This window comes from Chrysemys picta, chromosome 2 (assembly GCF_011386835.1).
Source record: "Chrysemys picta bellii isolate R12L10 chromosome 2, ASM1138683v2, whole genome shotgun sequence".
Lineage (NCBI taxonomy): Eukaryota > Metazoa > Chordata > Testudines > Emydidae > Chrysemys > Chrysemys picta.
The window spans coordinates 152,116,220-152,138,341 of NC_088792.1; the positions used below are offsets into that span (position 1 = coordinate 152,116,220).

Below are 22,122 nucleotides of genomic sequence, written 5' to 3' on the forward strand. Positions count from 1 at the left end.
CCTGACCACTACCGTGAGCATTGTTTAAGCCCTGAAGCATGAGATTTGACAGCAGTGAGTTAGCTTGGTGCTGCAAAGCCACTCAGTGTGCTTGCATTGTGCTCTAAGCAATGGCCCCACCCCAGCCTGCTTTCCTGATTAGCCTCATCTTCCCAATCAGTCTGTGCACAACCACCCACCCCGGCTGGCTCTTGGTTGACGAGGCCTAAAGAGTCCAGCAGCATCCAGCCGGCTTTATCACCCCTGACGTCTGTATTTAGGCAGCAGGCGGTTGCGCCGTGGTGCTGTGGTACCTTAAGACCCTGGGTAACTAGGCAACAGGTCTGATGCTCCTTTCACTGGAGCGGAGGCGAAGGGAAATGACTCCGTTCTGCAGATGCTGGGGGAAAGACTTAGAGAAAGGAGGAGACTGACTTCCCCAAAATAGGGACCGTGGAGCCTGTGGCTTTTGGAGAGGAGGGTCGTGGGCACATAGGTGGTTAGGAGTCTGTAGGATGTACCCAATACTAGCCCAGCCTTGCATTTCCCTTGCTCGGTGAATAGAAACTGCTTGCTGGGGCGCAAAATAAAAGGAGACGCTGCTGCTGCTCCCCGCGCTCCTCCATATCCTACCACCTGTGTCCTCATGCTGCAGCGATAGGGTGTCAGAGTGTAGCACTCCTCGGGCAACACCCTAAGCATTAGGGAAAGACCATCAGGCTCCGCCATGGAACTTTCCTGACCCCTGTTATGATCCGCTGACACCCTGATGCATGAGGTTTCTTTACCCTAATCCAGTGCGGGAAATATTATTACTGGTCATGAAATGATCCAACCACAGGTTGTTTTTAGGAAGGATAAGATGCAGCTTCAGGCTGGATCAAATCCGTGGTCCATCCAGTGCAATATGCTGGTGCTTTAGAGGAAGGTGTCAGAACCCCGCAGTAGCAGATGTGGGATAATCTGCCCACCCACATACATTGGATCTCATCATTCTCTGACCATTAACGCTGACAAGTTTTTGGCAGGTTAGTAAATCTTGTGCTTCTGGAGGTAAGCCAGCCTTGGACTATTAGAACTCTGGATAGTCTTCTTATCCATATAAATGTGTACTCCCTTCCTCAGTCTTGCTGAACTCTTGGTCTCCATGACAGCCTGTGGCAGTGAGTTCCACAGTTACAGGTTGTGCGGGAAAAAGTTTCCTTTTTCTCCGTTTTGAATTTGCTACCTCCAGGCCCGTCAAGAGAAATTTGGGGGTTGGGGCCCCACACCCGCTCATATCACTTTGTTTACACAGATGGTTTTTTTTGGGTGGGGGGGCTGACCTTGGAGCCCTGGTACATTTGCCCCTCCCTACCTCTTTAAACCCATTGATGATGACCTGTTCTGTTCATTCCCTCTGGGGCACCTGGCATTGGCCACTGTGGGATGACAGGATACTGGGCTAGATGGACCCTTGGTCTGACCCAGTAGGGCCGTTCTTATGTTATGTTCTTATTGAATAGGCTTTTGCTCTTGTGTTAGGAGACGGGGGTAACAGTAGTTTCCTCTCTCCCTTCTCTAAACTACTCATTAGTTTATGTATTTCTATCACGTCCTCTCTCATTAGTCTCCTTTCTAAGGGAAACAATCCCATTGTTTTCAATCCCTCTTTATAATGGTTTCCATGCCCCATATCGTCCTTGTCCTTCTCTGAATGTCCCCTAATTCTGCAGTAACAAACCAGTGTGCTCCTAATGTAACACACACGGGCCAGGTCCTGTGGCCAGGTTCTCTGCCAAGCTGCAGTAGCCAGGCTCACCACAGGGTGGGGCTCTCTGGAGAGGGGGAGAGGAATAACCCTACCCACCAGCTCAAGGGTGCTGTAGTAGCCCCCAGTCATTCTGCCCATGCCCTTTGGGGAGCGGCTTATGTTGTGTCAGTAGCTGGAGGATCCACATAGCGGTTGGTCAACCTCTCCTATCCCAACTCCTCCCTCAAGCCCAGTGCGGGATGCAGATCTGTGAGTTGGGCTTCATGGAGTCTCAGAAAGGCTCCATGAGTTCCTACCCACTCTTGTTGTACATCAAGACCACACCACTTCCGATGCTTTTGTGGAAGGCAATGCAGTAGCAGAGGGGGTCAGGAGTCACCTCTGTGCATGCAAATGCTGACTTGAGTGACTTGAGCCGCTCGAGGCCGGGGCTTCTGAAAACACGGGCATATGGTTTGCTCTTTCACAGCCGATGGGGGAGAGGAAAAAATGTAACCAAAGCTGAAAAGAGCTGGGGAGAATCAGTGGCTCGTATGCGCAGCAACTGAAGCAAAAAGGTGGGGAAACGTTCCTCGGGGGGGGCACTTTGATCTACAGCCCGGAACTCAAGCCCAGCTGGCAAAGAAAGACCCTGGGTTGTGACCGCAATGTGCGGAAAGATATGCAGCATGTTTTATTATACAGGGTGAGAGCTTTCCCCAGAGGACATCATGAACAATTTGGCAGGGAAGGGGGGGAAAAAAAACAAAAAAAATTTCTTGCAAAATTTGATTTTTCCCCCCCGGCTTTTTTTGGCTACTTCTTTGTAGGCAGAAATCTCATCATAGCAACTAGACGTGGCTAAGGCTTCTCAAGCCATTTTCGTCCTCTAAATGAAGGGTTGATCCCTGCAACGTATATTTCTGGAGCGGCCTTCACCATGGAAACCAGAGAGCTTTTTTACTTTCGCCAAAGAAGGCAAGAAGTAGAGAAGCATTGGGGAAGAAATTATCAGAGTTTAAATCCTTCGTAGCCTGGTAATTCCCAGCATTCCCTGTTGCTGCTGGAGAGAGCTTCAAAAGACAGGGAAGGTGCACAGATTGCAAGCATCTGCAATGGGGGGGCGGTGGGAGGGGGCGGAGAAACAGGTTGAAACAAAACAGCCACCAGAACGTGCTGGAAAGAAGAGACGTTTCCTTGCGCAGGTGATCAAGGGGTGGTAAAAAGGAGGAGATCCGTTTATTGAAAGCAGAATGGACATTTTATTGCTTGTATAAAAATAATGCATCGTGTCAATCTCTTAAATCCTTGGCTTGGCTCCATAGCTGGTGTGAACTGCCATAGCCTCACTGACTTCCCTGGAGCGATACTGATTTACACCAGCTTCTAATGTAGCAGCAGCACCAGCAGCGGAGGCCCACAACTCTACTGCTTTGTGTGTGTGTGTCGGCGAAGCAGGGTGCAGCTGGGTTAGCCTGTGGAGGGGACCACACCATGGAGAAGGCCAGCATTCCTCAGGGAGAGCAGGGTAGGTGGCTCTTCTCCCACGGAGTCAGCGTTCTGTTCTATTCAGGTTCTTGTACTGTGCCCATTACCTTGGTATTTGAGTGCTTCACTGAGGGTGCAGGGTGACCACATCCCCCAAACAGCCATGGCAGTTGCACTGGGTATGGTAAAGGGCTTTATTCCGGGGAGAGTCCATAGAGAACTTCACAACATAGGGACATTCTCAGCCCCGGCCTGCACTGTCCTGTTAATTAACGACACACCTGAACTCCTTACCCTCATCTGTCTGGAATCAGTTGCCCTTTGGCTCCCCCATAAAGGGATGTTGGGAAGCAGACACTGCATTGCTGGACATCATGATCTCTGGGGGTCATTAAACATCCCCTGGCATTCATCGTAAGAGCAGGAAGGTCCGCCTCAGTGTTCTGTAGTTATTTGTATTGTGCAGCCACTTCGGAGCCTTGTTTCCTGGCACTTCCCCATCTGTCTGTATCCCTCTGTTTTCGCTTGTCTTATCCTGAGCTTGTCATCTCTGTGGGGCAGGGACTGTCTAGTCGGGCTGTGTTTGTACAGCGCCTGGCACAAGGGGATCCTGGCCTCTGGGCGCTACAGCCATTCAAATCTTAAATTATAATAATAGGAGCCAGGTCATGACTTCCTGCCAATCTGATCACCTTACAAAGATGCAGTTGCTTATGATAGTTTTCTTCACCTTCTGCCCTAACCTGTTGTGTAGCATGGCTATGCACTACCTCACTCCACCCCAGAAGTGGCTGTATTTGCATAGGGAATGAAAGGACCCTATATAGTCTTTAGCGCTCTGTAAATGTGAACGGCTGCTGCCGTTGCTTCAGCAGCATCCGCTTGGAGGAAACCAGTGTGCACGCAGCAAAGCCAGGCACTGGCAGATGCAGAAATGTCAGCAGCCGAGAGAGCTGGGGTGTGGCAGAAATGCTACTGGCAGGGAAGAGCCTCGCTTCTTGCCCACGCAGGCTAGCTGCCAGCACACGTGGGCTTTCCGGCGTGGCTCCAGCAAGCCATTCTAGCTCCAGCGTTCCCCTCCACTCCCATGTCTGCTCCAAGCTGAGTGCTACCTCTGCTGCTGGTACTAGCACACGGAGCAGATTGCATGGGTGCACAGATCTTTCCCTGATGCATTCTGCAAGGGCCAGGGGAAATCAGAAAGGATGATCAGACTGCTCCCTCCTTGGAGAAGGGAGGAAGTTTGCGCCACCCTCGCTCAGCTCTGCACCCTCCCCTTGTCCGGGCAGTGGCAAAATGCCATGAGAGCTCCGAATGGGTTTGCCAGCATCACATTTTCCATCAGCCGTGCGTTGCCCAGAGCCGTGGGGGTGCTGTGTGCCTGTCTGGCCTGTGCAGTCTGGCTTTAGTCTAGCCTGTTAATGCAGGGCGACCTGTATCCAAAGCAGCACATGTTTCCGAGGCCGTAGATCCGTCTCCGACAGCTCACCTGAAGGGCTGGGCTTTCTGCTTAGTTTAGGACAGTCAGGCATGTTGTCCTTGCAGATTTGCTATTGAGGGAAGAGTCATGGGGTGCGGATGGGTCTTCTGTAACGTGCCCGTTTTCTATTGCTGTCCGTTTCTAATTCTCTTTCTAACTGCAAAGTCTGCGCTCGGCTGAGAGGGCGGGCAGGCAGCCGGACAAGCTCAGCAATCAGCACCAGGGGAGCAGAGCCGGGTGGCAGCAAAACACTTCATTAAGTTGGATTTTCTCCGAGAAAATCTCCAGCCCCCTCGGGAGAAGTCAACATCTCGGGGATTCGTTTATGGGCCGAAACGAGGCTTTGCTCTTCCAAGCGGCGCTAAAAGCTTTGGAATTAACAAGACCGAAGCAGAACTTTGGAGAAATTTGGATCTGAATGTAAACCCTGTGGCCCATTTTTTCCTGCTACGCTCATCTCTGTAGTTTGTGTCTCAGCGAAGTCTGAGGCCATCCAGCAGTATCATTTCACTCTAGCATGGGCCATGCATACCCCTAGCTCTAGAATGTAGTTTGGGAGCAGAATGCGATCCCTGACTTCACTGGGGCATTCCCTGTTCCCACCGTTCTCTACAGTCTCTGTTCACGTTGCACTGGCTAGAAGCCTGCAGGCTCCACTATTGCTGCAATGAACCAGTCCCCTTGTAGTTAAACACCCATTAGCACCGAGCTAAGGCTGGGACCTGCCCCCCCCCCCCCCCCTGCTATTCAGGGTCACTGAGCTCCTGTGAGAGGCCCTCCCTATAGGGCAGGTGCCAGTTTAAGACTCTGGGGCTGTCTCCTGCCCTCTCCATGCTATAAAGACTGCCTTGCTGTGTGCAGACGGCATGATTCCAGCTTGCTGGTGGCTTGCAAAGAGCAGATCTCGCCCTGGCTGAATGCTTCTGGCAGTGGCTCGGCCATGGCTTTGGTGCTAGGCGCAAGCTTTCCGTGTGCTCTCTAGGGGCTAATCACCATTGCCATCTCAAAGGTCTGCACCCAAGGAGTATAGGAGCTGGACAGACTTAGCCCTCTGTACTCAGCAACGTGAGCTGAGAAGAGGAAAGATTAACCCTTAAAAGACTGGGTCTTGGAAGGAAGCGACCAAGTCTCCCAGCCCCCAGGCTCCAAATTGTTAACATGCTGATGCATGTCTCCCTTTCTCTCCCTCTGGATTGTAGCTGAGAGATGTTCTATGTGTAAGCGGGGGGAATGGTCCCGCTATTGTGGGGAACTTTCCTGGCTTCTGCACTACCCCGGTGAAATGGGCTAGTGAAAGGATCTGAGTCCTCACTCCCACTCCCTTTACCCAGAGGCCTCCCTGCCCTGGAGGACTCCCCTTCCACTCTCCTGTCTGGCAGAATCCTCGTAACCCCAACAAGGCTGGGCCCAGGATTCCTGGGGGGCTCGACCCCCAACCCTGCTGTGGTCGCCAGGACAGGGCTAGGGTGTCCCCACTCCAGGTACCCTCTCTGCACTGGGCACCTCCCTGACCCACTGATCATTTCATACAATTTAAAGCAAATACAAGTTGTTTAATTAACAATTAATTTAAAAAAAGAATAAGGAAAAATGGGAAAGGTTAAAGGAAAACACATCACCCTGCTCTGTGGCAGGGAACATCACAAACTGTCTCTGGAACGTCAGGGCAGTTCACAGTCTGTTCCTTGTAGGTCCCAGGCTCCTTCTCAGGCCCTGGCTGTGCTGCAGAGACGCTGTGGGTTGGACACTTGCTCTGGCGGTGGCTCTAGGTGGCAGGACCCTTCTTCCCAGCGTTGCCCCCGCCCTGACAGGGTTACAATCCCCCTCCAAGTCTGGCCTGCAGAGCCTCTTGGCCTAGACATCTCCCTGTGCTGGGCCCACTGCCCAGGATCCCCCTCCTCTTCCCAGCTGCTCACCGCACTCGGACTGCACACGGCTCCAGCTCCAGCCCCAGCTCCGGCTCCACTCTGCCTCAGCACGACTGCAGCTGCTGCTCTGCCTCCAGCTCCCTGGGCTGCTTCTCTGGCCCGTCTGGCTCTGGTGGCTGCAGCTCTCCCCCCAGGGCAGGTCTGCTCTCTCTGGGCTGTGCTCTGGCTTTGGGGCTGCAGCTCTGCTTCCAGCAGCTTAGCTCGGGCCCCTGCTCTCTCCTTAGCTCGGCCCCACTCTGTCTGACCCAGGCAATTCCAGCTCAGACATGGAGGACAGGACCCCGCCTGGCCTCCTGACTCTCTGATTAGCCTGCCCGCCCTGTCAATCAGGCTGATCTGGAGTATTGGCCTCTCCCCATTGTTCCTGGGGACTGTCAGTCTCAGGCTCCTGATTTCCCATCGACCCCTCCCCTTTTAGTGCTGGGAGCTAGCCAACCAAAACACCTCCACTGAGTGTTAGTAAGGGGGCAACAGTCCCCTTACATATGCATCCTGCCCCTGATGAGACCAGCGCCCCCCTCCCCCCCATCAGGTTTATCACCCTCAGAAACGTCTGCATAACACCCTCCGCAGGCGCTGCGGAAACCGGATTAACCCCAGCGCCAAGAGCAAAGCACGTACGTGCTGCAGAAATGGAATCCAGGGTCGTTCTGCGGCAGAGCCACTGCTGTCTGTGAAGACACTGCCCTGTTCCCTGCATGAGATGCCCACAGAGAATCTTATTGCTGTGACCCCAGCTTGGCTCTGTTCCGAGCACCGACGCACAGGATGCTGCAGAAAGTCATCTCCTTGGAGCCAGGCCAAGGAGGGGACTCTCCGTGCAGGCTGTGTTGTGCCACTTGTTAAATGCACAGGCCTGATAATGATCAGGAAGCAGAGAGGGGACTCTGAACCCTGAGCATGAACTCTAAAATCCCAGCCTTAATTAAGCCTGCTGCTCCGGTATTCGTAATTGGTCCTTACTAGCTGATTCCCAGGCACACCTGGAGGATGCAGGGAAACACTACCGATTTGAGGGCATAAAGACGGTTCAGCACATGAGCGCATTAACCTTTTGCTTCTGGAGGAGTGGGTTTAACTGCTGGTTTAGATCACAAAGAAATTGAGTTTGGTGGCATCTCATCTTCCTCCACCTCTGTCTTAATCACAAAACGGCTGCGCGGAAGGACAGGGGAGCCCATTTCTGTTTGAAAGGCTCAGGAGCAGAGCAGCCGGGTGTGCCGCAGGTCAGGCCTGAGGTGCATCAGGGAGCAGGAATGGGACTGCAGGGGGCGCTGCAGGACAGGACTGAGGTGCATTGGGGAGCAGGAATGGGACTGCAGGGGGCGCTGCAGGACAGGACTGAGGTGCATTGGGGAGCAGGAATGGGACTGCAGGGGGCGCTGCAGGACAGGACTGAGGTGCATTGGGGAGCAGGAATGAGACTGCAGGGGGCGCTGCAGGACAGGACTGAGATGCCACTGAGTCACAGGCGGCTAGTGACTTGCCCAAGTAGAGCAGAGCCCAGGTCTCCCAGCCACCGGACCATCCTTCCTTTTTGTGGCTGGTTTGAATAACTAAGATAATATGAACCTCTAGTATTCAGATTATTAGAGAAACCATAGGGTCTGTTATCATAGCGTGGCCAGGTGTCCGGTTTTCGATCACACAGTCGGGTCGAAAAGGGGACCTGATAGTATCCGGTCAGATCTACTGACTGGACATGCAAAGTCCAGTCATCACCACACCAACCCCTACTCAGCCAGGGGCACCTCCTACCTGCATCGGGCGGCTGCAGCTCCCAGCCCCAGCTCTGCAGGCAAGTGCCTCCTGATCCACACGGGGGGTGGGGGGAGAGAGGGGAAAAGCAGTGAGCGATGGAGGGAGGGGGAAAGAAGAGCGAACGGGGGGGCGGGGCCCAAGAGGAAAGGGACAGGGCAGGAGCCGGGCCTCGGGAGAAGAGGAGGGGCAGGGGCAGGTCCTTGGGGGAAAGGGGTGGGGAAGGGGCAGGTCCTCAGGGAAAGGGGCAGGGAAGGGGAGGTTCTGGCATTCCTGCTAGAGTTTCTGTTTTTTAAATATTACCAAGTTGGCTACCCTATGTTATCAACATAAGGGAATCTGCATGCCATGCACCCACCCCCACTCCCCGCGTCCCATTATTGTTAACTGAGTTGTACATAATCCACTATCCCCCTGGGCAACATTCAGAATGGGTTTTTTTATATTGCTGTCAGAGGTGCAATAAACACACATTCAGTCCTGCAGGCGGCTCTTGACCCTTTCATCTCTCTGCACAGGTACCAAGAAGTAAACTCTAGACAGCCGTGAAGATGAGCAACGAAACCACCCCGGAGGCGGTCTCTTCCCCCCCGGTCTCCTCCCCGCCCCCTCAAGGACAGCGTTACTTCGATCGGTTCTCCGAAGATGACCCAGAATATCTGCGCGTCCGGAACATGGCGGCCGATCTCCGGCAGGACTTCAACATGATGGAGCAGAAGAAGCGAGTCACCATGATCCTGCAGAGTCCAGTGCGTAGAGAATGCCTGGCAACTGGCCAAACCTAGGGAGTGGGAGTCAGGGATTGTTATGCCCTGTTCTGTCTCTGTATCCTAAGACCTAGCTTCTCCGCTAGCGGGCTCTCTAATACCGGTGCCTCTATTTATTTGTTTGGAATGCCCAGCTCTGGAAACCAGCTGAAGGTGCTCAGCACCTCTGCAGATCAGACCCACTGAGCCACCAAAATGAGTGGCCAGATTCTTCAAATCTCCCAGCACGTTGGGCGCTGAGCCCTTCTAAAGTCTGGCCTTAGGTGTCTAAAGCTGGACATCCAAAAATGGAGACTCCCCCTGCCCCATTATTAAAAGCCCCTTCTGCAAGCATGAAGCTTTCTCCTCTTGGAGTGGTCACCGGGGCATGCTCTGTGCTTAAGGGATGGAGCACAGAGAGAGCAACTGATGTCCAGTGTCCTTCTTTAGGTGTTGCTTGTTCCCCTGTACCAGCAGGGCTGTGAATGCTTACTGTGTTTAATGTGCGAGGCCGGGGAGCCTGCTTCCCATTAAGCGCCTTGCCTTGGCGAGGAGCGCTGCCGGCTTTGTCAGGGAGATGCTGACCCTGTCACGTTCATGGCGTGGCTGTAGGGCAACGTGGGCGCCGATCTGTGAAATCGCTGATGATTCACTGCCTGCCATGCTTCTTTCAGTCTTTCAGAGAGGAGCTGGAGAGCCTTATCCAAGACCAAATGAAGAAAGGGAACAACTCCAACATCTGGGCCCTGCGACAGATCGCGGATTTCATGTCCAGCACTGCTCCCTCCGTCTTCCCCACCTCTCCCATCAGTATGTTGGTGGATAACCCTTCTCAGGGGCTGGAGGGGGGCGGGGAGGCCTGCCTTGTCGCCAAGTTACCAAACCGAGGTGGGACAGGGATTGCAGGATTCGGAAAGACAATCAAAGGCACCTATGGTGCCCATCTCCTAGTGAATTTCAGTTGGATGGAGGTGCCTAATTCCCCTAGGCTAACAAGACAGTCTCAGCTATATCTCTCCCGTCTCTGAGTGGGGTTGTTCAAAGCTCTCATGGTTTCCAGGGAAATATTCTCTAGTTCCACTGATTTCACATACACCCATACAGTGGTCAGCTTCAATGGCAACCAGCATAAGGATAAGTATCAGAGGGGTAGCCGTGTTAGTCTGGATCTGTAAAAAGCAACAGAGGGTCCTGTGGCACCTTTAAGACTAACAGACGTATTGGAGCATAAGCTTTCGTGGGTGAATACGTGTGTCTGACAAAGTGGGTATTCACCCACGAAAGCTTATGCTCCAATACATCTGTTAGTCTTAAAGGTGCCACAGGACACTCTGTTGCTTTTTACAGCATAAGGATAAATAACACTGGGTTTGTGCTCCTATTTGCTTCTTTATAATGCCCAAAGCAGGCCTTGAAGACTGTGCTTTGCTGACTCTATTTTGAAGGGTTTCCCCTCTTTGTTTTTCACTTTAAAAATTCCAGGAATATCAAATCATTCCCTGCTTTTCCTAGAGGTCTCCTTGGAAGACCAGAGAACTGCAGCGGGAGCTTTTCTAGCCCTTAACTAAAGAAATGAGTGGCTGTCTCTTTAACAAAGAGAAGCTTCCTCCCAAGTGTCTTTTGTGCACTTGAGTTGAATAAGTGATAATAAAAGAGGTATTTTAAAATACCCTGAACATTATTGCCTAAAAAAGATAAACATTAGAGTTGTCTGAAATTTTTTGTTCAACCGCTTTTTGATGAAAAACGTCTGGGTTTTTTAAATTGGAATGTTTTTCAAAAAATTGTTTTTTTTTTTTTTTTTAATTTTCCAGGTTTCTGATCAAGCAAAATGTTCCTCTTTCCTTCCCAATTTTTCCTCCCCTCCCCCAATTTTTTAATGGCAAAGTGTAAAAAAAAAAAAAGAAGATTTAGAGGAAATGGGCAAAAAAAGGATGGGGGTGGGATCCTAAAAATAAGATCAACCCTAACCAATTGCATTTAAAAATGGAGCTAGGGAGGGTGCTCCCCTTGTGTTTTTATCCAGCACTCCCCAATCCCAGTCTAAGACTGGCAGTGATGGGTTCGGGAGTCCCACAGATCCTTCCACGGCCCTTGTGGGCTGAGAGGTAAGGTGTGAAGGCTCAGGGAAGGGAACCCACCATGGCAGACAACAGATACGGACTGAAGAGCTCGGGGTAGTGTCCTGCCTCTCATCTAGGGGAACAGATAGAGATTGGATGGGCCAGTTCCAATGGCCTCGAAGCCTCCTTGCTTCCCAAAGCACCTTCTAGCTAGGAGCCCCTCAAACCAGCTAACCGAGCTCTACTTCTCCTCAGGTCTCTCCATGGTGACACCCATCAACGACCTCCATGGCACCGAGTCGCTGTCCCTAGTGAAAGGGGAGCGGCTCATGCGTTGCAAGGTTGGCAGCATCTACAGACTGCTGGACCTGTACGGCTGGGCGCAGCTCAGCAACACCTACGTCACGGTGAGGGAGGAGCCCCAGTGGTAATGTGGACATGGGGCCATCTCTGTAGTGAGGCTGGAACAGGACTAGGGCCCTACCAAATTCACAGTCCATTTTGGTCAATTTCACAGTTGTAGGATTTTAAAAATCATAAATTTCATGATTTCAGCTATTTAAATCTGAAATTTCACAGTGTTGTAACTCTAGGGGGCCTAACCCAAAAGGGGGTTCTGGAGGGGGGTTGCGGTATTGCCACTATTACTGCTGGGGGTGGCACTACCTTCAGAGCTGGCAGCTGGAGAGCAGCAGCTGCTGGCTGGGAGCCCAGCTCTGAAGGCAGAGCCACCGCCAGCAGCAGCGCAGAAGTAAGGATGGCATGGCATGGTATTGCCACCCTTACTTCTGCGCTGCTACTGGCAGGGTGTTGCCTTCAGAGCTGGGCGCCCAGCCAACAGCTGCCGCTCTCTGGCCACTCAGCTCAGAAGACAGCACAAAAGTAAGGGTGCCAATACTACAACCCCCCTTCAATAATCTAGTGACCCCCCTGTGCCTTCTTTTTGGGTCGGGACTCCCAGTTTGAGAAACGCTGGTCTCCCCCATGAAATCGGTACAGCATAGCGTAAAAGCACACAAAAGACCAGATTTTGCGGGGGGAGACCAGATTTCACACTCTGTAACACATTTTTCGCAGCCATGAATTTGGTAGGGCCCTACAGATGATCACACGCTGCCGCTGTCCTGCCTTTGCCCTCCACATCCTTGTGTGGAGCTGAGATGGAAGCGTAGAGTTCTTGGTCCTCCAGTTACCAGAGTGGACCAAATTTGTAGGTGGAAAGATATAAAGAGAGGGAGTTCTGATTGGGAGACTGATCTCATCTTTTCTATTAAACTCTGGCATCCCTCAGCAAACACTACACCATGTAGCCACTGCAGGAATGTCACATTTGGCACACGCCGTCTGTGCTGGTATCTTGCAGAAGCCAATGCATGATCCTTGAGAGGAAGGGGAAAGGAAAACCTCTCCAACCTACAGTGCTTAAGCACCCGGTCAGCGGTTTAATACTATAGGTGGAGTTGGGGGTTCAAAGTGAATGATCTCATGATGTCTGCTCAGCTGTGCCCTGCATCAGATTACCCCGATCTTACATGCACATGTACATGGTCAGAAAGCATCCAGCTGTGACTTCCACAGGCTGACTTTACAGTCCTAACTTGGGAACTGCTCCTCAGTTGGTTAGATAAGAATTCCCTTTCAGGCCATTCAGTTGCTCACTACACAAAGTGGGCCAGATCCTCAGTGGAGCTATGCTGAGCATCTGGACCAGAGACAACTAGAAAACACAGCAAAAAAAAAAAAAAACGTAGTGAGTGGCATAGACACTACTGAGAAATGCCACATCCCTTTATCTTTGTGATCAAAGGCTAGGAAATCTAGCAGCTCCAGCACAGCTGCATGGCATGTGATCATGGAACATTCAGCACTAGACTCTTTGAATTTTTCTCTGTCACTGACTTCCTTTTTAGTTCAGCCCCAATTTCCAGTGTTTAAAGTTCTTGCCCATTGTGACCCCAGTGGCACAGTATTGAGACCAAGCTTGGTCAGTCACGTTTGACTTTCCCGGAGATCTGAAACCAAAATGAAATGCGGTGGAATCTCAGAGATTGGAGGCTTGAGAGGGAAATGCAGATGAAAGGAATTATGTTTGGTTTCTTAGCATTATAGGTGGGCTTGGAAGGATCTAGCACCCACCCGGATTCCATCCCAGCCCGCGCCTGAATGTCTACACTGCCATTTAACAGCCCCTTAGCCCAAGCCCAAGCCAGCTGTCACAGGCCAGCTGCAGGTTTTTAATTGCAGTGTAGATCTATCCCTAGTCCTGGCCAGGAGTATGCGGTCATGGAATGGACCCTTGACTAAATGACATAGTTTGGAATGGAAATGGCTATAGAAAAGACAGAGACTCTTAGTAATATGAAGAACTCAGAATGTGCCACCAGGAAAGTAAGAATGCACATGCTACTGAAAATTGTCCAGTTAACCCTAACTTGCCTCTCCTCCCCTCTACCCCCCCGTGCATTTCTTTTGGTAGATGCGTGTCAGCAAAGAACAGGATCACTTCTTGATCTGCCCTAAAGGTCTTTCGTGTAATGAAGTCACCGCTTCTAGTCTGGTGAGTGTGCTAAATAACATCCTCTCCCTCCACTTTCTCTCTCGCGAGATGGTAAAGTAAATCCAGGCTGGTAAATCTGGGACCACTTTAGAAGAAGCTGACAGCAAAGAATTCTGTATGACACATGGTTTAAAAAAAACACAAAAATTATGATTTTTTTTTTTTAAACAAATTCCACCTCCCTCCCACCGTTTTTCTCAAAAATTTGAAATGCTCCAGAGTGGTTTGAAAACTGCGGTGTGAGTGGGAGAGAAATACATGTGGCAATCTCACCATTTTTTTCACCCTTTTTGGGTCAAAATTCAAAGTTTTACATTTTTTCATCACCGTTTTGAAACTCAACATTTTTTGTCCAGCTCCTATCTATAAGGAGGCCTCATCTGTTCATTGAGCCAAATCAGACTCCTGAGGGACAGTGAACATTCAAGAACCACCTGATGGATGTTCTCTTCAAGCATGCATGGCACACAGTAGGTTGTGATCCCAACAGATGTGTCAAGCCATACGGGAATGGGCTGAGTTGCTGTAAAATTGTAGGACCTGATTCTGTATCTCATACCTACCTCGCAGGCTTAATTCATAGATTCCATGGCCAGAATGGACCATTGTGATAATCTAGTCTGACCTCCTGTAGAGTGCAGGCCAGAGAACTTCCCCAAAATACTTCCTAGAGCAGATCTTTTAGAAGGGAGCACATTCGTTGAATGCAGAGCCACCTGGAAGGTGGATCCAACGGGTTGATGAGAGAGCACGGTGGTGTTCTGCAGATCTGGGGTGAGCCATGGGGAGTGTGAATTCCTCCCCTCCCCGGTAAATCTGCTGCCTCATTTCTTTCCTGCTGCAGATTAAAGTGAACATCCTGGGTGAAGTGGTGGAGCAGGGCAGCACCAGTTTTTCTGTGGACGCTAGAGGATTCGGCCTGCACTCAGCCATTTATGCAGCCAGACCTGACGTCAGATGTATTATCCACTTGCACACGCCTGCCACTGCGGCGGTAAGGAGCTCCATCAGTCATGCTGACGGGCCACAGTTTGCCAGGGTCAGCTGCTGTACAGTTTGCCGTGGTTTGCACTGCAGCTATAGAGAGCTGCAGAGTTCAGCTCCAGCTCTGAACATCCTGAGGGTGGGGAATCCAGGGCTTCGTTCAGGCTCATTGCTGATAACACCCTGCTCACCTCTGTGGTTTTGAGATCCGTGTGTGGCCTCCCCACTCCACGAGTCTCTCAAACACATCACTCCCTCAGAGGCTGATCCACGTCCTGTTAAAATCAGTGGAATTAACGGGGCCTCTGACACAGTGGTATTAAGTTTCATTTCCCTTTAGAAACCGTATGATGTTTTTACAGATCCAGACTAACACAGCTACCCCTCTAATACTTAAATAGGATAGATATTTGCATCAAATAAGGCTGTTACTTTAGGAGCTAATAACAGCAGAACATCTGCTCAGGAAAATGGCCTCTTGTTTCCGGACAGCCACAGCATTTGTTGATCCTGGGACAAAACTCAAAGGCAGTGGCTTCGTTAGACTGAATGTCTAGCACAAGCCCATCTCTGCTAAGTAGCTTCATGCGTAATGGGTTATGAGAGACCAGTCTTTACTGAGGCATATTTTCCAGTGGGATTCAACCTGGTCTTTAAAACTGTACCTGGGACTTTATAACACCTCCCCAACCCCCTAAGCATGCAAATGGACTTTGCTCATGCAAAAATGAGATGGATGAAATTCACCCCAGTGCAACGGATTTGCATCCGTGTGCCACTTTGAACGCCATTTAAACCCTTTGAGGGGCTAGAACTCAGGAGTTCAGAGTTCTGTTGCCACCTTGGTCACTGACAATGTGACCTTGGGCAAGTCGCTGAATGGCTTTGTGCCTCAGTTTCCCCACCTGTTCCGTGGGGATAATACTTGACTTACAGGGATGTTGTGAGACTACCTGCCCTCTCTTGCCCCTGGCATGCTACTGCTCAGGGGAATTACCCAGAACTGGGCAAGGTCTGTGCTCATCCAGTCCTCTTTGCACAGTGGAACTGTGCTGTTTCTGCCACGCTGCCTGGCCCCAGAGAAGGGGGCTTTATGTGCCCCTCACTTGAGCACTTCTCTGATATGTTCAGGTTCCGTTATTTAAGAAATAAACATTTTTTTATCTCCAAACTTCATTTGACTCACCTTCGGTCAGTTGTTTTATGCTTCTAATGTGATGCAGGGCTGCAGAAACTGTGGGTGGGATGCGTAAAAGTAAGCAAAAGACGCGCAGCCCCTGGGAGAAGAAAGGCCAAAATATGTGACTGCTACAAAATTGCAGTTCTCCTGCGTTCCTTTTATTGGTACTGATAGCATAGGCTATCACACTGAACCTTCATTGCTTCATATGCCCACGAACTGATCAGCTGATGCAACCGTTGGTTTGAGGGGCCAATGCTGGGAGATGCTGGGCAACCTCAGCTCCCGTTGATTTCACTAAGACAGAGGAAGAAGGATGCTCAGGATACTGCAGGATCAGGGCCGTAAAAGTGCAACAACAGGCCACAGGCTGCAGGTTTGGCCACAGCTTGCAGGTTTCAAAGCTGAGCACAGACTTGACAGGTGCGTTAGTTTAAACATGAGCAGGGAACCAAAATGACACTAAACTGGGAGGAGTGGTAGATACGCTGGAGGGTAGGGATAGGATACAGAGGGACCTAGACAAATTAGAGGATTGGGCCAAAAGAAATCTGAAGAGGTTCAACAAGGACAAATGCAGAGTCCTGCACCTAGGATGGAAGAATCCCATGCACTGCTACAGACTAGGGACCGAGTGGCTAGGAAGCAGTTCTGCAGAAAAGGACCTAGGGGTTACAGTGGACAAGAAGCTGGATATGAGTCAGCAGTGTGCCCTTGTTGCCAAGAAGGCTAATGGCATTTTGGGCTGTATAAGTAGGGGCATTGCCAGCAGATCGAGGGACGTGATCATTCCCCTCTATTCGACATTGATGAGGCCTCATCTGGAGTACTGTGTCCAGTTTTGGGCCCCACACTACAAGAAGGATGTGGAAAAATTGGAAAAATCCAGCGGAGGGCAACAAAAATGATTAGGGGGCTGGAGCACATGACTTTTGAGGAGAGTGGGAGGGAACTGGGATTGTTTAGTCTGCAGAAGAGAAGAAAGGGGGGATTTGATAGCTGCTTTCAACTACCTGAAAGGGGGTTCCAAAGAGGATGGATCTAGACTGTTCTTAGTGATAGCAGATGACAGAACAAGGAGTAATGGTCTCAAGTTGCAGTGGAGGAGATTTAGGTTGGATATTAGGAAAAACTTTTTCACTAGGAGGGTGGTGAAGCACTGGAATGGGTTACCTAGGGAGGTGGTGGAATCTCCTTCCTTAGAGGTTTTTAAGGTCAGGCTTGACCAAGCCCTGGCTGGGATGATTTAGTTGGGGTTGGTCCTGCTTTGAGCAGGGGGTTGGACTAGATGACCTCCTGAGGTCTCTTCCAACCCTGATATTCTATGATTCTATGCTGATCTTCCCCTTTGTTTCCTGCGTTCTCTCTGTTTGCCAGGTGTCTGCCATGAAATGTGGCATCCTGCCTGTATCCCACGATGCATTGCTGCTGGGCAACATGGTGTACTTCGATTTCAATGGAGAGATGGAGGAAGAGGCAGACAGGATTGAGCTACAGAAGTGCCTTGGACCAACCTGCAAGGTTAGGAGAAAAGTCACGCTTCTCGGACTGAAAGATGTTATGTCTGATCAGCTGTCGGGCTAATACAGCTCAGTGGAGTTGCTCCAGGAATGGGTTTGGCCCAGTCATATTTTCATTGGAGATGGGCTGAAGAGGTGGCGTTCAGATCTGGGTCCAAACCAGGCCTGGGCTGGGGTTTGGGTTCTGGTTTGCGGTCCTGTCAGGGCTTCACATTCTGACTTGTCGTAAGATTTTGGTCCATCATATGGCTAAAGCACCAGACTGAGAGATCTGGGTTCTACGGCTGGCTGGGCTATTGCCCTGCTGTTTGAGTTTGGGCCCCCCAATTGCTTTGTGCCTCAGTTTACCCATCTGTGTCCTGACATACCTGGAGGAGTGCCACATAGATTAGATCCTGACACAACAAGAGGAGTGCCACACAGATTAGATTACAGGGAAATGGCCAATAACCCAGGCAAAGTATCAGAACTACTCAACATCTGGGAAGTTACAAAGGTGTTAAATTGCTGTCACTTTTTACAGAACCTGCCATTCCGAATGTGAGCTGAAATAGCTGGCAAGTCATTCCAGGGACTTTCGGGTGCTGGGCAAAAACCCAGACTTGTCATTGGACTGCGTCTCTGAGCCTCTTTAGAAAGAAATGAATTCACAGTGTTAGCTAGTATTTCATTTTCCCCGCAGATTCTGGTGCTGCGAAATCACGGCGTGATCACTCTGGGAGATACAGTGGAGGAAGCTTTTTATAAAACCTTTCACTTGCAGGCTGCTTGTGAGATCCAGGTGAGCAACTCCACCAGGGCAGCACGTTGGAATGAGCATCAGCCCTCGTCAATGTGTTTCCAAGCTCGCTTCTCATTACAATGCTTTGTTACTCTGCTCAGGGCACTGCACTAGGTAGTCTAGATGAATACTCCATCTAACCAGCCACCCAGGTACTTATGACTCTTATCACTGTAAAGTTGGAGTGTCTCCCATAAGTTAAAGACAAAACTATTTGCTTTCCCTTCCCTACCACCAGTATAGACTGACAGACTCAGGGTGATAACTTGCTAAGACAGGACTGCATTGTGTCTGGTATGCCTAATATGGGGAGAGACCCAGGATCATTACAAACCCCCTGTACCAGACACAATGAGTCCTGTGTTTGCAAGGTATCACTGTGGTATAAACTGCAGCGTTCTAAAGCATCCATCCCAAATTTCCAGCCGCAACTGTGGAATACTCTAGTGCTTGGTGCAGATGGTGGGCTGCAGGATGGCAACATCTTGTTTTGACCCTGGGAAGATGTCCCCCAAGGAGCAGATTAAGGTTTGCGCTGTAGGAGAGTGCTGCAGAGAATACAGGTTTCAGAGTAGCAGCCATGTTAGTCTGTATCCGCAAAAAGAACAGGAGTACTTGTGGCACCTTAGAGACTAACACATTTATTTGAGCATAAGCTTTCGAGGGCTACAGCTTACTTCATCAGATGCATTGAATGGGCCATATAGTAAGAAGACATATATATAGTAAGAAGTTGACACCTTCTTGTCAACTGTCTGGAATGGGCCATCTTGATTATCACTACAAAAGTTTTTTTTCTCCTGCTGATCATAGCTCATAATTAATTAGCCTCAGAGTTAGTATGGCAACTTCCGCCTTTTCATGTTCTCTGTATGTATACTTATCTTCTTACTATATGTTCCATTCTGTGCTTCTGATGAAGTGGGCTGTAGCCCACGAAAGCTTATGCTCAGATAAATTTGTTTGTCTCTAAGGCCTGGTCTACACTAACCCCTCAATTCGAACTAAGGTACGCAACTTCAGCTACGTGAATAACGTACCTTAGTTCGAACTTACCACGGTCCAGACGCGGCAGGCAGGCTCCCCCGTCGACTCCGCGTACTCCTCGTGCCGAGCAGGATTACCGGAGTCGACGGGGAGCACTTCTGAGTTCGATTTATCGCGTCCAGACTAGACGCGATAAATCGAACCCAGAAGTTCGATTGCCTGCCGCCGAACCAGCGCGTAAGTATAAACAAGCCCTAAGGTGCCACAAATACTCCTCGTTCTTTTTGCAGAGAATACACCAATTCAATCTGTCTGGATTGCACTGATCATTTATCTCCCTCTACTGGGCAGTCCCTGGAACAGACTTCAGGACGGAAACCAACTTCCTTTTTTTTTTTTTACAGCTTTATTTACTGTCGTGGCTTCCAGTCACTCCCAGCTTAATCTTGAGTTTCAGCTGCTGCCCTATTATTTGAATTGGGCCTTTGCCGTCTCCTCCGCTATTGCCTGTTGTTTTGGGGTGGGATTTTCAGAAGTGTTCGGCATTGACCTAGATGAGTTCCCACTGAAGTCTCTGGGAGCTTTACCACTGACTTCAATGAGAGCAGAGATTAGCAAATGCTGATTTGGAAACCTCGCCCTCTAAGCCTTCAGAGCTCAGCAAGAGCTCAAATGGGGACACAAAATGAGTGATGTTCTGCATCGCTTGCGGCTGTTGTTCATTATTTATATGGTGCCATAAACGTGTGTGGTGCTTTCACGGTGAATAAAAGACAATGGCCCTGATTTGGCTGTTGCATACGCCAGTGTAAATCAGGAATAACTCCACCAAAGTCAATGGCGTTACACCCATGTAAAAACCAAAGCGTGATGTGAATCCGTCCCGAAGAGCTCACAGTCGGAGTGAGGGTGTAACATGGCAAGGGATGGTATTTCAGGCGTAGTGCATATTTGCTGGGCTAGCTTGGGGGGGCATTCGCCTTCAGTACACCGTCAAGGCGCACCTGTACAAACGCTTTGAGACAATGGTGGTGCAAGTTTCAACCTGAGCCATGTCCCGAAAAAGTCCCTGGCTTCAAACCCCTCACTACATTGGAGCTGCAGTTATTGTAGTTAAAATGATTAGTCCTTATTATCAAGCACCATCAATTCCACGGATTCATTTCTAGATGTAGATCAGATCAGAGTGCTTTGCTCGCACGCTGGAGGCTTTTGACAGATGTTGAAAACACCCGAGGGCACCAGTGCTTTACTCCACACCTGCCTCTCTTACCCTCTTCCCTCCTGCCTTGTCCCCCTCACTCTCCTTCCTTGCAATGCCCCCGCTCCCTTCTCTTTTCTTTCCATTTAGCTGATCCCCTCCTAATTAAAAATGGAACATGACATTGGCTGCCACCACATTGTTCACTCCGCTTGCCTGTTATGGCCTTTCCCCCACCCTGTGTTTGTCTTGGGTGTTTCGTTTGTAAGCGCTTCAGGGCAGGGAATGGGGAATACTACAGTGGGGCCCATCTCTTGGTTGGTCCTTAGGACACGAGTGTCATAAGCGTGATTCTGTATAATAATGGTATCAATCAGCACATCTAGAAAGCTATCCTCCCTCGGGTAATCAACGTTAGCCACCCAGAATGTTAACAGACAAATGCCCTCAGCTCTGTCACCAACTCAAATTGCCCTGCTCTGTCCTGCTTCCCAAATCCCCATAAACATAGCACACACACAAAATACAGCATTGGTCTCAATCTGAGCAACCCAGACAGAGTCAGCAGGATGCACTGAGAAGAACAGAAAAGGGAATAAACAGGGGTTGCACTGTTAATAGCTTCTTGTTGGCCACGTGGAGTAAACCGGTTTGTAGGAAGAGTTTGCATTAAGAAAGGACAGTCGTCCAGCCGCTCAGGTTTTCCATGCATGGAAGGGGTGATATGGACATGTTTGTGATAATGCCACAATCCTCAGAGCTTGGCGCTGTTATCAGCATTGGAATCGCTGAAAGCATCAGTGCTCCAATCTCTGCCCTGGCTCCATGCCTACAGCCAATTCTCCTGCAGCCCCACCTACAGCTGCTGTAGATTTCCTTTGTGGGTTGGTTTTTTATTATTTTTATTTTTTTAAACAGTGGCTTGTCAGCAAAGCCTGAAAATGCAACATGAGGATGCTGACTTTCTTCTGCTCTGCTCTTCCCGCGCGGTGCGGGTGCGGCTGTACCGAAGCGGCGGGTTTGGTTGCGCTGGTTAGGCAGCTAGCTTGCAATCAGTGTCATTTATTATAAATGCCGCTGTCCTCCCCTGTGCACATCGACCTACTTCTTTAGCTAGGAAAACGAGGTCAGCAGCGCCTGCTGAGGCCTGGCCCCTGAGCCATCTGCAGGTGAAGGGCTGGGAATACATGTGCTCTGCAGACTGCCTCCTTCCCACATGCAGCCTTGTTGACGCTGCTACTCATGGGCCTTGCTGCCTGTTTCCTGTCTCTCCTCTCCGCCCCCGCTCATTACTCCCTAGTCATTAACTCCCCAGCGCAATAGCGGCATTTGAATGCCCAGTGACTCCCAAGGCTGCTTGGCTTTGTTTCCAAACCGGCCTGCGCTCTGCCTCTGTGGCTGGCAGGCAGGGAGCGCACCGGGATCTGGGGTTGTTACAGATGCATCTCGACCTTCTGAAATACGGCAACAAGCACCACACAGCTATTTCAGTGCCGTCAGCTGAGGAGAGAAAAAGGTCGTCAGTAAATAAATGGGACTGATGCTGCAAACCATCCGGGTGCCTGAGTAACATGCACGTTTGCAGGATTAGGGTCTCACATGGCAAGCACTTCAGGGCAGGGGACATTGTTTCCATTCGGGGGGAGAGGGGGTGCACCTGGGGCCTGGGCCAGCCCCCGTGGGGGGTGGGGAGGGAGTGCCACCCAGCTCCGCTCCTGGTCCTGGCTGCCAGCCCCGT

General features: G+C 50.4%; 1 protein-coding gene across 2 annotated transcripts in view; it reads left to right on the top strand.

Moving 5' to 3' along the window:
- ADD2 (adducin 2) overlaps positions 1 to 22,122 on the top strand; it is a 101,124-nt gene that overhangs the window by 62,609 nt on the left and 16,393 nt on the right. For both annotated transcript variants that reach the window (XM_008168679.4, XM_005285229.5), the window contains exons 2-8: positions 8,884 to 9,114; positions 9,786 to 9,921; positions 11,430 to 11,581; positions 13,651 to 13,731; positions 14,576 to 14,725; positions 17,273 to 17,416; positions 18,098 to 18,196. In XM_008168679.4, the coding sequence (XP_008166901.2) occupies positions 8,917 to 9,114; positions 9,786 to 9,921; positions 11,430 to 11,581; positions 13,651 to 13,731; positions 14,576 to 14,725; positions 17,273 to 17,416; positions 18,098 to 18,196 (960 nt within the window). In that variant the 5' untranslated portion in view covers positions 8,884 to 8,916. The remainder of the gene's footprint in view (positions 1 to 8,883; positions 9,115 to 9,785; positions 9,922 to 11,429; positions 11,582 to 13,650; positions 13,732 to 14,575; positions 14,726 to 17,272; positions 17,417 to 18,097; positions 18,197 to 22,122) is intronic.